Source organism: Diabrotica virgifera, chromosome 6, assembly GCF_917563875.1.
Source record: "Diabrotica virgifera virgifera chromosome 6, PGI_DIABVI_V3a".
Taxonomy (NCBI): Eukaryota; Metazoa; Arthropoda; class Insecta; order Coleoptera; family Chrysomelidae; genus Diabrotica; species Diabrotica virgifera.
Genome location: NC_065448.1, coordinates 87,058,741 through 87,076,128, shown reverse-complemented (window position 1 = coordinate 87,076,128; position 17,388 = coordinate 87,058,741). Strand labels below are relative to the sequence as shown.

The 17,388-nt window shown below is 33.0% G+C and overlaps 1 protein-coding gene across 2 annotated transcripts in view; it reads left to right on the top strand.

Annotated features, from left to right (window-relative positions):
- Positions 1 to 16,589, top strand: part of LOC114332093 (phenoloxidase-activating factor 1) — a 170,525-nt gene extending 153,936 nt beyond the window's left edge. For both annotated transcript variants that reach the window (XM_028281805.1, XM_028281804.2), the window contains 2 exons: positions 6,672 to 6,770; positions 16,017 to 16,589. In XM_028281805.1, coding sequence (XP_028137606.1) covers positions 6,672 to 6,770; positions 16,017 to 16,336 — 419 coding nt within the window. In that variant the 3' untranslated portion in view covers positions 16,337 to 16,589. The remainder of the gene's footprint in view (positions 1 to 6,671; positions 6,771 to 16,016) is intronic.
- Positions 16,590 to 17,388: the final 799 nt, after the last annotated feature.

Sequence of the window (17,388 nt, the reverse complement as noted above, 5' to 3'; positions counted from 1 at the left end):
TACGATCTGTAAGTTTCATCGGTTCAAAGTGTTATTTTTGAAAAGGCTGTAGTTAAAATGGCTTGAACTAGTCACTAGTCCCGAGTGTATGCAAACTTTGAACAGCCATACCATAACCAATTTTTGTACTCTTTGAGATTGTTAATATTACTAATAATTTTTAAGTTATTTTGAAAAACAAGCGTTTTTTTTTCAAAATTAAAAATTTTAAAAATTTTACTTTAAAACCAATCAATGAAACTAACAGATCATATAAACACAATATAAATAAAGCAACTGGTGAAGCGGTAACGATTAATTTTATTTAAGTTGTTAATTAGGGGGTAACTTTCCCGATTTTTTTGCCAAATCAAAAGGGACCAACTGTATTTTGAGCGTAACTTACTTAAATAATTTAATGATAGAATCTTTTTTTATACAAATAGAAATAACGCTTTTTAAAGTCTTCAAAAAAGTTGTAATGAGTTTTTTCCAAAAAGTGCTTAATTTTTTGGTTATTTCACGTTGAAATATACCTATTTATTTTAAATTTGGCGAATATGTACCCATTTTTTTTAGCTATACTGTAGGTGTATATATATTTCTGCTTCTACTAGGTGTAGAGACTTCATGTATACCTACTTACACCATTTTTTTTTCACTTTTTTACAAGCTATATTTTTGCTAAGAATAGTTTTTTTGATAAAATACTTACTTTTTGAATTATTTGCGAAAAATTGTCTAAAACCGTGTTTGTTGTGTTAAAAAGTAAACATATTCACCCGCAAATAACTCTAAAAATATTGACCTAGTGAAAAAGCTGTATAGAATAAAAGTTGCTTAGGATTACTCAGTTTATCGAATTCCGAACTTATTTTGGAGATATATTTTTTCACCCCCGAGAAGGGGTGAAACTCACCTCCAGGGCAAAAGTACTCATCGGCACAATATCACTTTTTGTCTTTGACATGTTGGCTATGCGTTTGCCTAAATTCATGTCAATCCAAACGGTTTTTTAAAATTTACAGCAAAAACCGTCAAATAATGTACTAAATTAATATTTTACAACTTGTCACAGAGAACACGAAGAAACATGTTCAGCAAATATTCAGGCGAAAATACCAATAAAGTATTAGTTAAAATGATTTAAAAAGATAGTTTTATTCATGAAATGATATTACCGAATCACTCTCGAGCTCCTAAAAATTATCGATTTCTTTTGCCCTCTTTGACATAATTTCACTCCCTTTGACTTTGACTGCACTTTGACTTTGACATAATTTCACTCCCCTTCGGGTCGTGAAATAAATTAAAACTGTCAAAGTGTCACTCGAGTTACAAATCGATAATTTTAGAGCTCTTGTGTAATTACTACTGATTATTTCATTCATAGGAGATTCTGACTAATAGAAAGCTACAGAAATAAAAATTACAGCGATACTTTTTGATAATATCCCGTCGTCAAGCTTTAGGTAAGATGTAATTAATGTTTTACAACTTATCACGGAGAACACCAAGAAATGGGTTTAGCAAATATTCAGGAGAAGATATCAATAGAATATTAGTAAAATGATTTAAAAAAACAGTTTTATTCATGAAATAATCTCAGCGAATTACACTCGATCTCTAAAATTATTATCGACTTGTTGCCCTCGTGAAACTTTGACATATTTTCACTCCACTTCGGGTCGTGAAATTAAAACTGTCAAAGTGTCACTCGGGAAACAAATCGATAATTTTAGAGCTATCGTGAAATTACTGCTGAAAGTCATTCCAATTACTTTATTTGTTTTCTAAGTTTGGAGCTGGTTCTTTTTGTATTATGCTAGTGCTGATTGTAATAATTAGAATTGGATAATGGTCAGAAGAAAATTCAAGACAAGAGTTTGCCAACACGCCATTTTTTGGAATTCCCTTGTAAACTCCAAAGTCGATAAGATGAGGAATTTTAGTTATGTCGGTTGATCAATAGGTTGGTTCACCTGTCCTGTTGATATGTACTATAAAATCAAGACTTTTGTTTTCCGTTGATTTTAACCCGGGAGCAGTCGCGCCGTTAGAAAAAATCTCACATTTCACCCTTTTCCGTGATAACTTGATTAAAGATTAAACTTGATTACATTAAAAATTTTGCAACATAACTTTCCACTCGTAAGTGCCTCGAAGAAGGTTGTTGTAACGCGTGGGAATTTTTTTTTATTTTTTTTATTTTTTTTTGGAATTTATGGCTTTGGTGAGAACCAATTAGCTTTAAAATTGTTAGAAATAGATATTTTTAACATAATAAGTAAATAAAATATTATAAAATAGAAATTTGTTTTAAATTCGTATTTAAATTCGTATTGTGAGATTTTTTCTCTACGCGCGACTACTTACGTGACAGAAGTGAGCGCGACTACTCCCGGGTTAATACGTGGGCCGTCCGATAAGTACTTAGCCTACAAAAGAAAAATGAAAATTTTGGAAAAGTGGCAATTTATTTCTCTACATAGTCTCCTTTTAGCTCGATACACTTGACCCAGCGATGCTCCAACTTCTTTAACCCGTCTGAAAAATACCTTTTCTCGAGGTCTGCAAGATAGGCTTCCGTGGCGGCGATGACCTCCCCATTCGACTTAAATTTCTGCGCAGCGAGTGTTTTCTTCAAGTTTGGAAACAAATAGTAGTCGCACGGAGCCAAATCTGGAGAATACGGTGGATGGGGCAACAATTCGTAGCCCAATTCGACCAATTTGGCTATGGCGACTGCGGAGGTGTGAGTCGGTACGTTGTCATGGTGGAAGAGCACTTTTTTCTTTGCCAAATGGGGTCATTTTTGCTTTAATTCGGCGTCGAATCGGCCCAATAATTCGGCATAATACGGTCCTGTGATCGTTTTGCCCTTCTACAAGTAATCGATGTAGATCACACCTTGTGAATCCCAGAAAATGCTGGCCATCACCTTTCCGGCCGATTGGACAGTCTTCGCCTTCTTCGGAGCAAGTTCGCCGGGTGCTGTTCACTCTTTAGACTATTCCTTGGTTTCGGGTGTATACCAGTGAATCCATGTTTCGTCGACGGTTATGAAACAACGTAAAAATCCTTTGGATCACACTTAAATAACGTCAAACACTGCTCTGAAGTGGTCTCACGGTTGCGCTTATTGTCTGAAGTGAGCACACGCGGCACCCATCGTTCCAACAGCTTTCTCATGCCCAATATTTTATGCAGGATATGACCTACGCGGTCTTTTGAGATGCCTACTGTGTCAGCATCTCGCGCACCTTCAGTCGGCGGGCTCTTAAGTAGCAATTTTTCGACGCATTGGTTGTCAGTACAAACAAATGCACTGTACATAATGTTGCCACAGTGGACTTTCAGTTGTTTCGGCCAACGACCCCTACCCCGACTGACATTACGATGTTACAATGTTAAGTAATACCTTTAGTTATATGGGCAACTAAGTTATTACTATTGTGACCACTACATATTACAGTTAAGTTTTTCAACAATCGCAACGACTTAAAAACGTTATAATGCTAAACTAATTTACGCCCATGGGTTTTCTAGCCGACTAGGTAGTTGTCTCTCACGACCCCAGGGCCTTTACGTATAGTTCTAGATGTGTGACACGTTTGCGGCAACTTCAGGAGCAAAAAAAGAATTTACTTTATAACCTTAGTTTTTTCTTATTATTTTATATTTTTTTTGCTGGAAATTTTCGATTTATTTAACAACCTGTTTATTTGTTTTTTATTAGCTGGTTTCTCCGCATTGTCCATTGTTTTATCAGTAGATTTGATAAGCTTAAATCTTTGTATCAGCTTTGGTAGACAGAGTTGCCAGGTCAGTTCTTACTCTTTCAAGAATATCCGTTGCAAGATAATTCGGCTGGAATTCCGACAAAATATGTACTTTTTGTACATATTTTGTCTGAATTCCATCCGAATTATCTTGCAACGGATAGTAGTTTTGCTTTCAAAAAATCAATAGAAATCAGTAGATTCTTTTTAGGCCCTGTAAATACAGTAAAACCTGTGTAAACGGTTACCTGTCAAAATCGGCCACTTGTCGCCCGGTTTCATAATCAACTTAAAGTGAACATTAACTAAAGTTCACGTTAAAGTTGACATTTACCTATATATGAATTGTGATAAAGGTAGGTACCAACTTACTTAAAATTTAAAATCTACTTTAACTGATTATGAAACCGAACTTTACAATCATTTTGAAAATTCTCCAAACCAATTATATGAAGATTTCCTTATTTAGATCTGGTATTTACCAGTTTCATTTCTCTGTCCATCTATTATCATCATCTACGTCGTGAATCTTATTTTCGGTAATGACATTGGGAAATTGTAACAAGATGTCTGAAAATTAATTTAGAAATGGGGTAAATACTATTAAAAAGCAAATTTTATTTTAGTGATAACAAAATGTTGAAATATACCAAACATCTAATAAAAAACATTGCCTACTAGATTTTTTTAAATAATATCAAAAATATACCAAAACAGTAGATATCTACTAAATGTGGCAACGCTGTTAAGGAGAATGATGCACTTCATTGCACTGGTCACATGGCCTCTGTCACCCAATAAGAGGGTGCGTTCTAAAGTGGTTGGGATAGTCGGCTAGGCCGTGTTTGGTCGGCGATTGGACTTCTCGGTTGTCTCATCCGTCTAGGGTTGGTAATATGGTATATTTTAAGTAATATTGGTAATACTGTTTAATGCACCATTCTGGTTTTTTTGGGCGGAGAGGCTAAGTACTTATCGGACTGCCCTAGTAATTGTCTACCTTTAGGTGTTATTAATTAATCTAGAGCAACATTATAATAGGTTTGTTCTTGCAAAAAGTCAAACTAGTCAGAAACCGTCAGCAAACAGTTGGTCAGTGAGAAAACATAATAGAGTCACCAGTGCTATCCCCTCTACTCGCGCTGGTCCACTATTCGCTGATGGTTTCAAACCGTTTGAAACTGATGCTAGAACAAACCTAATATATGCTTGGCAATATAATCACCAACCGCAATAAATATGTTGCCAAGTGTAGTAGACAGCTCCTCATATTTTTCCTCCTCTTAGTCCAGAAAGCCACTGCGCATCCGCTAGGAAAAATATTCTATTTCGGATTTTTGCACAATCTTACTCAAAAAGGACTCCTTTTAACAAATTTGCATGTTGCCAGGACCAAAAGGTGGCTAAAAATTTTTTAAACGTTTTTTTTTTGTTTTTTTTTCCTAAAATTATTTTTTTTTTGCATGGAAAAAAGTTTTTTTAGGTTTTTTGGATCATTCCAAACAGAAAAGGTATTTAGTGACTTTTCTCTAAAAATGATAGTTTTTGACACATAAGCGATTAAAAATTGAAAAATTGCTAAATCTGCCATTTTTAACCCTCAAAAACTATGTGAAAAACTGAAAATTTGAATGTTGCCAAGGTAGGTAGATATTATTTAAACATCGATTGATGAAATCCCGAAGAGCTTTTTGCAATACAATATTCAAAACTCCTTTGTTTTTTAATTGCTAATCAAGCGTGCGCGACACTATTTTCCACCGACAGTATGGTGCAAATGAAAGAAATAAATTCGTTATTTCGTAAACCGGCGACTTTAAGGAAAAATCCCGAAACAGGGGGCAGATATTGGGGCATAATATGGTATACTAGTGACGTTATCCGTGTGGGTGTGATGACGTAATCGATGATTTTTTTAAATGAGAATAGGGGTCGCGTGGTAGCTTATTTGAAAGGTTCTTCAATTCTCTATTCAGTAATGTAAACATTTACATAATTATTTATACAGGGTGTCCTTCTACTTCTTTTTTGTAAAATAATTTAATTTAATAAAAAATTTTTGGGCACCCTGTATAAATAATTACATAAATGTTTATATTACTGAATAGAGAATTGAAGAACCTTTCAAATGAGCTAGAATACGACCCCTATTCTCATTTAAAAAAATCATCGATTACGTCATCACGTCCAGATGGATGACGTCACTAGTATACCATATATGCCACAATATCATAACTTAAAAATAAAAATAGACCTGTTTCGGGATTTTTCCTTAAAGTCGCCGGTTTACGAAATAACGAATTTATTCCTTTCATTTGCACCATACTGTCGGTGGAAAATAGTGTCGCGCACGCTTGATTAGCAATTAAAAAAAACAAAGGAGTTTTGAATATTGTATTGCAAAAAGCTCTTCGGGATTTCATCAATCGATGTTTAAAGAATATCTACCTACCTTGGCAACATTCAAATTTTCAGTTTTTCACATAGTTTTTGAGGGTTAAAAATGACAGATTTAGCAATTTTTCAATTTTTAATCGCTTATATGTCAAAAACTATCATTTTTAGAGAAAAGTCACTAAGACCTTTTCTGTTTGGAATTTTCCAAAAAACCTAAAAAAACTTTTTTCCATGCAAAAAAAATAATTTTAGGAAAAAAACAAAAAAAAAACGTTTAAAAAATTTTTGACCACCTTTTGGTCCTGGCAACATGCAAATTTGTTAAAAGGAGTCCTTTTTGAGTAAGATTGTGCAAAAAATCCGAATTAGAATATTTTTCCTAGCGGATGCGCAGTGGCTTTCTGGACTATCTAGTTATTGAGTGGCTTGGTGGGCTATATATTACAGAAGCTGTCAGTGAATCTTGATTTAAACTTGATTTTTTGGTGTCGAGTTAATTTTTTTTTGTTTTAGAAAACGCTAGACCAGTATGTTTGCCGCTTGGTGAACATCGAACTGAGAAGTTGAAAAGAGTAACAGTTACTGGATGGGGAGTAACAGATACACAAACAGGTTGGTTTTAAAATAATTTATTATATTATTTTACAGATTATATTAAGCTTCAAATAACAAGAGAAACATTTTATGACGAATTACGACAAGTATTAGATCAAATCAGAGTGAAGATGAAAATACTTTGTGATTTTAACGCTCGAATAAGCAACCATAATACACGGAATTAAGCAAAAACATAACTAGAATGTTAAAAAGGAAAATAAAGAAACATATTATGCTAAACTTCTACACGAATAACAAACTTAAAATAAACAACATATTTTTTAAAACAAAGACCAACACAATAACACCCGTGGACAAAGATCTATAATCGATTATATATTACAACCAACAGAGATATAGGTACGTACGAGGGCCGCCGCTGAGATGTTGGCCGCCCGTGTGCAACTTAATATTTGCCGCCCCCTTTCCAACGCTTTAGAAATATGTACATACTAGTATTTAAAAAAATGTGCAGAAGATGCATAACAATAATAAGTTGTAAGTAAATAAATACTTGCACAATTTGAGTAATATCCATGATCCAACGTCCATTATATGTATATTGTATATCCTAATTTAAACTTCCATTTAATTAAAATAAACCGTGAATAATATAACATAAACACATAAAGAAACTAAAAACAAACTTTTCTGGCTTCCGTTTCGGGAAAAATTTTGACAATGTCTTTGTTTTTAATATCCAATGTCGCACACACTTCATGTTCGATAGATATCATTGCTAAAGTGTAAATTTTAAGTTTTGAAACGACCGTTCACCCTTAGCTACAATAAAGGGTAGAGTTAGGAATATACTTACGATTATAGTTAAGTTTGGAAATGTTGATATAATATTATTTTGTAAATGTATTCAAGAATATTACCAGGACGTTTTTCTGCGGTAACATATGGTTGAATAGCTTTAATTTCTTCATATAAATCGGTTGCACTAATGTCAGTCTCCGAGTTGTTTATGTCTGTAAGGGCTTTATACACTTTCTCACAATTGAATATGTTTATCAATTAAATTTCCAAATTCATATCCCTTTTGTTATCATTTTGCAATTCTTCTAAAGCATGATATATTTTACTTATCTGGGTTTTTAATGGTGCGATTACATCGATCAGACTCTCCTATCGCATGTCCAACAATGCTTTTAATGTCCACTTTGGAAGGTGCTTTAATAAAATTTTCCTTCAAATATTCGAAGAAGAAAAAAATACATATAGTTCCTGTACCTTCATTATTAAAAAATTCCACCCATTCAAAACTTAATTTTACTGCATCATTCACCACCAGATTTAAACTATGTGCAGAAAAGGGAATAAAAAATGATCGAGGATATTTCTCTCGAGGATTTTTTGCAATCCAATGTGTCTACCACGCATATTGGCTCCATTATCGTAACCCTGTCCACGCATATTATCCATAATATTTATATTTAATTCTTCAAGTTTATTCTCTATAAATTCAAAGAGACCTTGTCCATTTACGTCAGTTTCAGGAGAAAAAAATATCCGAACTGGCGTTGAAGTTGGAACACATCTTACTACAATAATTTATTGTTATTTATTTGTTCTACGTGCATTATATCTGGGCTACAATCTAATAAAATGGAAAAATATTTAGATTCGCGAAAAAAAGTACTATAAATGTTAAATGAAGCGCATTTTAGTATTCTCAGGTAATAATAATAATAATTATTGTTGTTTGGAATATTAGACTTTAGAATTAGAATTATCTGAAACATTACTATTTAATTATTTGAACTTATTTGCGTTTAAAAAAAAGTAGTATCATCAGTGGCCTGCTTTTGGCCGCCCCTATTGTTGGCCGCCTGTGTGCGATGCACAATTTGCACACATGGTACCGTGGCCCTGGTACGTACGTCAAAAATCATCTACGTAAGAAGGCTCAACTCTCAAACGTGTCAACAGTAAGATGTCTCAACGTCAAAGCAGATGTAGATGGCAACCATAGCCTAGTACCTACTATGTGAAATAAGATGAGTCATCGTAAAATACTTCACACCCACGAAAGCGACACCAACTCGAACAAAAATCAGAGTCGACTTATAGGTCTGAATCCCGCGTATGAAAAAAAAGTTGTTTAATAGCAAGCTGAAAATTTGTTAATAGCTTAAGGGTGTCTAGACGGACAAACTTTGATATATGGGAACACTGGAACAGGGGAAGCTTTAATTGTGGAACAGGTTAAAAATTTCGAACGGTCAGAACACGAAAACGGCACATGTATTTACTCTTCTTAAACTCTTCGAACAGAGATTAAACTATCATGCAAAAATCAGATTGCTATTTATCACCAAATGGGCATTTTAATGAGTGGAACATGTAGAATATGTCAAATGACAGGAATTATGACAAGTGATAAATAGCAGTATGATTTTTGCATAAGAGATTAATCTCTGCTCGGAGAGTTTAAGTCTATTCTGTTGGACAAAATAAATGTGCCGCTTTCGTGGTCTGACCGTTCCAAATTTTTAACCTGTTCCACAATTAAAACTGCCCCTGTTCCAGTGTTCGCATATATCAAAGTTTATCCGACTAGACACCCTTAAGCTATTAACAAATTTTCAGCTTGCTATTAATCAACTTTTTTTTCATACGCGGGATCCAGACTTATTATATATAATTAATATAAATAAAAATAATAACAGAGAACATTGCTGAGAATGAGATATTAGAAAACGATTAAATCGAGGAAGGCTGAAAAAACTCAAAAATAATATGATTAACGCAGCAACAGAATCACTTGGAGAGGGGAAAGTAACGAACACTAACATATCAAAAAAGAAAACCCCATGGTTCAGAGAGGAAATACTTTAGTCAGACAAATAAAAATAGAACACTGGCAGAGCTTCTTAAAACAGATGGAACACGACTTCTACGGAATACAAAAAGAGTTATAAAATAAAGAATGATCAGAGAACGAAGAAAAGAGATAAGCGAATTCTGAAACTCCTAGTACCACAAGAATTGAGATCAAGCATCCTAATACTAATCGGACCCGGAGAATTATAGAGGAATTAATTTGTTAAACACAACACTAAAATCAACAATCAAAGTTACAATAAATATACTGAATAAAATTTAACACTAGCAGATGAACAACAAGGTTTTAGGTCGGAAAGATCATCCAGTGACGCTACATATAATGAGGCAAGTGCAAAAAAATCATCAGAATAAAACAAACTGACATATTTATGTTTCGTAGTTTTAAAAAAGGAATTTCATAGAGTCAAATTAAAGGATGTTATCCATTACTCTTCAACCTGGCTATGGATGACATATTAAAAAAAACTATAAACTAAACAAGGATAATAATCCACAAAGAAAAAGTTTTCCTGTAGTTGGCTGTATACCGTGTAATACAAAAAACAATAAAATCCTTTATAAAAGGTATATATTTAAAATCCCTAAAAAGGGCTACATCACAGAACTAGTTTTTCGATTGGTTTACCAATCATCATCAGTGCTTACCTAAAATGAGTATAATCTGGTAAAATAATGCAAAGATTTAGAAATTTTGACTACGGTTAAGAAAAGTTGTAGGTTATACTTACGTGAAATTTACATGGTAACCACCAAGATATGATTTTACAAAAATATGTGGGTCAAAGCCCTGTACAAGTAATCCGTCGAGGAAACATCGGTTAAAAATGCTAACTTAAGCATGGATGTTTAAAGTATTTTTCAATAATATGCCCCAGGTAACATCTGAGCTGTGGTTTGACTTGTTCACATGGTGAAAGTATGGCAGCAAGTGACAATAAAATGGATAGAGACTTCTGAACGATGACATGACAGAAATGACAGTTCCACAGGAAGTTGAAAAATTAACGTGTCATATTTAAAGACTATGGTGTACAGCTAGTTATAATAAGAAATAATGTAACAACACTCACCCCGTTGTGAAAAATAATCATTTAAAATTCAGTAAACTAGATTTTGTAGTTAAAAAAGTATTCACGTATATTGTCAGTGGAGGTGGTTAGACAAACCACATTAACCAAATGTTTGTATTCGAAAACTAAAGTCAGTAATCAAATCTACTGCTTCTACAGTAGAAGGGGGTGAAAAGTTAGGGGTTAACACCTTTACAATATTATTTTTCACTCCCTTCTACTGCTTCGTTCACATTCATACTTATAATTTATCTGGTACAAGCCACAATAATCTTCTTGTCATCTTCAGCAATCAAACCACTTTCATCTATCCATAACATACATATAAATTACTGACATCATCATCCACAGACATCCGTATTATATAAATTTTCATCTATATACAACCCACCACTATATTTCTACATATGACTATTCTCACCCTACCTATTCAATCTGTCATTACCAACATATATCAATCATCTATGGTAAAACCAAATCAAAAGTCTAATTTTCTTTCTGAGTCCCATTCATGTTCCTTTCTCATTAATTTCCTCATAGACATTTCATACCCCCCAGCCCCTACTTTCATCTTCATCTTATGACAGTTTTGGTTTTTGGATCCTTAGGGATCCGGGCAGCCTGCGGGGTTTTTAGGAATTAGTCGCCTAAGTTTGAGATTGTGCTTTCTTAATGATACATCCCCCTAGATTATTTAAGACATTTTTACACCTCAGTCACCCCCATTGTGATCTCTTTTTAAATTTACACAAATTCCAACAGCTAACAATAAGTTAAATAAATTCGATATTTTTAAATCAACACAAAATTTCTTTTTTAAATCTTAGGTCTCTTGACAACAAGATTTGATTACTGACTTTAGTTTTCGAATACAAACATTTGTGTAATGTGGTTTCCCTAACCACCTGCACTGACAATATACGTGAATACATTTTTAACTACAACATCTACACTGCGGTGTACTATAGCCTCAGGTTTTCTTAACATTTTATCTTTCGATTCATTCGCTTATGTTGGATAATAAATAAGTTAGGTACTTTAACAACTGGCCATGTTCGTTATCAGTACAGGGTGTTTCTAAATAAGTGCGACAAACTTTAAGGGGTAATTTTACATGAAAAAATAATGACAATTTGCTTCATAATCATATGTCCGCAAACGCTTCGTTTCCGAGATACGGGATGTTCAGTTTTTTTTAGAAACTGACGATTTATTTATTGCTTTAAAACCAGTTGAGATATGCAGATCAAATTTGGTGGGTTTAAAGACGTAGTTACTGCACATTTTTTGACATACAATTAAGAATTTAATATTCACCGTTGGCGCGCAAACGGGTATTATGACCGATAATATTATCCGTACGCACGCCAATGGTGAACATACAATTATTTTTAATTGCATGTTAAAAATGTGCAATAACTACTTCTTAAAACCCACCAAATTTTATTTGCATATCTTAACTGGTTTTAAAGCAATAAATAAATCGTCAGTTTGTAAAAAAAATTGAACATCCCGTATCTCGGAAACGAAGCGTTTGCGGACAAATGGTTATAAAGCAAATTGTCATTATTTTCTCATGTAAAATTACCCCTTAAAGTTTGTCGCACTTATTTAGAAAACACCGTGTACTGACGACGAACATGGCCAGTTGTTAAAGTACCTAACTTTTTTATTATCCAACGTAAGCGAATGAATCGAAAGACAAAATGTTAAGAAAACCTGAGGCTATAGTTGGGTTTTAATTTCAGTGTTTTCTAAACGATACAATAATCCATAGGGTGATGCGAACTTTGAGAAAAAAGCACAGTTTGACTGTCTAGCAATAATATTATTACAGCGATATTGTTAATGAATAAAGCTATAACGTGGTAAAAAATCGCCTAAATCGGACAACAGGTTTCAACCTGACACAGAGAGGACAAAAATAATGCTAGAAACAGCAGAAATGAAAACCATTACAAAAATATATATGGTCAGACACCATGGTACAGAGCTGGACTGGGTAAGCAATAGAAGAGTAGAATGGAATAATCCTAAAATCCTAATTACAACAAATAAAGTAGTAAGAAGGCGAGAGGCTGTTCTCCAATAAGAAGACGGTAGGTGGGACGACCACGAAAACGATGGAAACGACATATTGGAGGCAGATTAAAAAACAGAGAGTCATGTCTGCACAAAAAGAAGAAGAACAAAAAGATGTTATGGGTTCATAGTTAGTTCTTCGTTTAATTTTGTGACGGCACACGGCACGTTTTATAAACTAGTGTGAAGTCTTAGACCCATTGTGGGTTATAACGTTTTTTATTTTTAATCTAAAGTTTACGTACGAAAACAATTTTATTATAATAGGTTTGTTCTAGCAAACAGTCAAAATAGTCAGAAACCGTCAGCAAACAGTTGGTCAGTGAGAGAACATCATAGTCACCAGTGCTATCCCCTTGTTTCAAAACCCAGTTTCAAACCGTCTGAAACTGATGCTAGAACAAACCTATTTAGTCACTGAAGGTTTTCACCTCCGATTTCGTTGAACCTTCATCGATTTTCATGAAAATTGGTGAGTGGTTAGAGGATACTTCAAGCAACAAAGGTGACATGATGCAAACTTGCGCTTTTACCTTGGGGGTGGAAGCCACCCCTTTTCGGGGGTGAAAATTATTTTATCAAAAATAGTAACATAAATCGATATAAAGACAAATTCTAAGGACAATTTGTTATATAAAGTTATTAATATAATTCAATGCTTTTTGAGTTATTGAAGATAAAAAATTTTATTTTTTCGCAAAAAAATGCATGTTTTAAAGCTGTTTTTCACGCATAACTCAAAAACTATAAGCTTTTTCAAAACAGTTATTATTACCAAAATTAAAGATAATAAAAACTGAATAGACTCCTCACTTAACCCGCCATTACACGCGCTATGAGGGAATCCCTCACCATATTTGTTTATAAGCAATGAAATTGTGTAAAGTAATACGATAACCTTAAGCATCCAGGAATGCCTTTAGCATGGTTCATGAGAGGGTATGAAAAAGTTATAGAATATTTCAGGCGGTCAGTGTGCTGTGTGATAGTTGAAAGAAGAGACATCCCTCTTCAAGTGAGGGAATTCCTCACTGCGCGTGCAGTCACGGTGAAATCACGTTTCTGTTATCTCAAAGAAACTTTTAGGTTTTTATTTAATATTTAGGTAGGTTTAATTAAAATATTATTGTTTGGATTAGGTTAGGAACAGTGGCACACCGAGGGGGGGGTTTGAGGCTTAAAATCCCACCCAGAGCATATAGAAATATATATAAAAGAAGGTAGGAAAATGTAACTTGTCTTTCACAAATAATACAAAAAACTTTCGGTGCCCAAGCAAAACCCCTCCCCCAGAGGAAAATTCTAGGTGCGCTACTGGTTAAGAACCCATTTTTAAATTTACCTATTCTAATTGGGAAATAAGCCACAATTCAACTTGAAAAATTGATTTTATTGACGTTTCGAATTCCACCTCGGACGTCGTTATCAAAATACAAAATATTAATAGTTAATTACATAAATGCCACAAAGAAATAGCTTCAGAACAGTTGTTAATTTTAATTTGTATTTTTAGTAAAATGAATTCGCGTAAAGAACGTTAATTTCTTCAGTGGCTTGCTGAAATTGAAAATTAAGAACACTTGCTTTTGATCTATATTATTTTTACTTTTGTTTTGTTAAATTAATTAAAAAAATTGGTTTACGAGACTTTCTATAATATGTGAGTACAATCCATTTTATATTTATACATGTTGACATTCATTCTTTCTCGAAATAAGTCGAATTTATGTAGGTGAGGGCGACGCTCATACGCGTGCAACCACGTCACAATAGAAGACGCGTGTAACGGCGGGTTAAAGAACTAAACTAATGTTAAGTCAAAATGAGTTATGGGTAATTGAATGTAAATTTTTTTCGACGAGTACTCAAATCTAAGTATCCAAGCTTAAATACCGGGAAAACGATGCATTTTATAAAATATACCTTAAGCATTTGTCAAAGCACTTCAGATTACCTATCAATTGAGCTTCTGAAGAAGTTAATAGCATTAAAATTAAGCAAGTTATGATGAAAATAAAAGAACCCTTTGGAATTTTTTAGGAAAAAGTGAAAAATAAAACATACGCCATTTCCACAAAAATTTAAATTTATAGTAATCCTTACAAGAATTTCTTTATATTAGCATAAGTAATGATATCAACAATTTTGACCGGTTTAGAATGAACATTTTTGAAAAAAAGGTATGATTTAAAAAAAAAATCAGAATTTTTAAAACTCTCGTAATTTTCATTTTCTTTTGATAATAACTCTAAAAATTTAACATACGTAAAAAATGATATATAACCAAATTTTAGTTTTTTCTGTATCAAATATTTCACCTTTTATATTATTTCCGTAGGGTAAAAAATAACCGAGATAGAAACGTTTAAAGCTTAAATTTTGCTACGAGAACCATATGTAACCGGGGCCATTTAACCTTTTATTTTTAAAAAAGTAAGGGGTATAAAATCTTAAATTTAACGCCGTTTAATTACCCTTGGAATTAACTTTCAAATGGTTTTTAGGTGAACCTGTTATCCTAAAAATTAACGGAGTTACTAAAAAAAAAACAATAACATTTTTTGGAAAAAATTTTTTAAGATAAATTTTGAAAAATTTTTGGAACATAATTTTAATGCTATCAACTTGTTCGAGGACCCATTTGATAGATATTTCTAAGTGCTTTGACAAATGTTTAATATGTTTATGTTATAAAATGTATCATTATCCAGTTATTTAAGCTTGAATACTTAGAGTTTGGATACCCGCCGAAAAAAATATACATTCAATTACCTATAACTCACTTTCAGTTAACATTAAAAGATTTTTTTAGTAAGAGGTTTATTTAATTTTTTATTAGCTTGAATTTTGGTAATTATAACTTTTTTGTAAAAACTTATAGTTTTTGAGTTATTTATGAAAAATCGGTTATAAACATGCATTTTTCTCACGAAAAATTAAAATATTTGATCTTTAATAACTCAAAAAGTTTTGATTTATTTTAATAACTTTATATAACAAATTTTGCTTAGAATTTGTCCCTTTATCGAATTATGGGATTATTTTTAATAAAATTATTTTCATCCTTGAGAAGTGGTGGCACTCACTCCCAGGGTAAAAGCGCAAGTTGCCACCATGTCAACTTTGTTCCTTAATATATCCTCTAACCACTTACCAATTTTCCAGCAAATCGATGGAGGTTGAACGAAATCGGAGGTAATAGCTCATATCCACCTTCAGTGACTGCACTAATTATAATTCCTCTATTTATTTTTAGGAGCCACAAGTGATATACTTCAAAAAGTTGATTTACCAGTAGTCGACTTGGATTATTGTAGAAACGTATACAAGAATCAAAGTCGAGCTCGCATCACCTACAAGCAAGTTTGCGCTGGAGGTAAGAACAAGCAAGATTCTTGTCCCGGTGATAGTGGAGGACCACTTCATGTTGCCGGATTGATTGATGACAACGCTCGTTACATCCAACAAGGTGTCGTATCTTTTGGACCCCGTGAATGTGGCTTAGAAGGTTTTCCAGGAGTTTACACCAGGGTGGCTTATTACATGGACTGGATATTAGATAATCTTAGACCTTAGTTTTATTAAAGTTTATTCACTCTTTGTGATAGGAATGGATCTTTGATTGTAGATAACATGCTAAAGGATGTACCATTTCATTATCAGAATTCAAATTGCTAACGCTAAAACAAGCAAATTAAATGTGATATATTTTTTAGAGTTATTAAAAACATTAAATTTGTACATATTATCTTTTAAATGTTTTTATTTTAAATTTGGACTAAGGACAAAAAATACAATATTCGCCAAATTAAACAGTACCGAAACTAAACTTTTTCTTTATTTTTAAATGTACTAAAATATGATAATTAACATCTACCTAATCGAATGAACTATCTTTCATTAATCTGGCAGTATGACGGTGAGTCTAAGCCAAAAATAAAACAAAGAAAAACTTTCAATAAAGTAGTCTCAGGAACCGGGAGATCACCTTTGTATCAACCGTATCAATTATACGGGGCCCCCGACGTACAGGGGCCCTGACATGTGGAAACAGAAAATTCAATTTTACTCTGGGCTAATTAGCAAAATACAAGGAAAAGTTATTTACCAGCAATTTTATTGCTGGAATCGAATCTTATTATTGTATGTATTAATAATATAGATATGCAAAGTCCGCAGATAGTGTGCTACTTTTTTTATAAACAAAATGGCGCCCGAAAATCGGGGTTTTTTCAATTTTTGCTCTATAACTCCAAAGATTTTACCTTTAGACCCAAAATACTCAAATAATAATTCACCGCAATTAAATTCTGCATAGAGACGTGTTTTTTCCGATTTACTTCGACGAAAACTTTCCCCGGAAAAAGCGGGTTTTTCCAACAAAATCTTTAATATTCAACTAAACTTTTGGATAAGTAGTTGTTAATGAATAATTAAATAACTTGGTAACGTAAAAGCCCTTTCCATATATATTATAATTCCAGAAGCCAACGGAAATTGCATGAACAGTTTAGCAACAATTGAAATGTTAATTAAAAATTTACGGTCGCTATAATAAGGACAATAATTACGATGCATAAGAATAACTACGATTTTTTCATAAAAAGACACTATACCTATCTAATGTA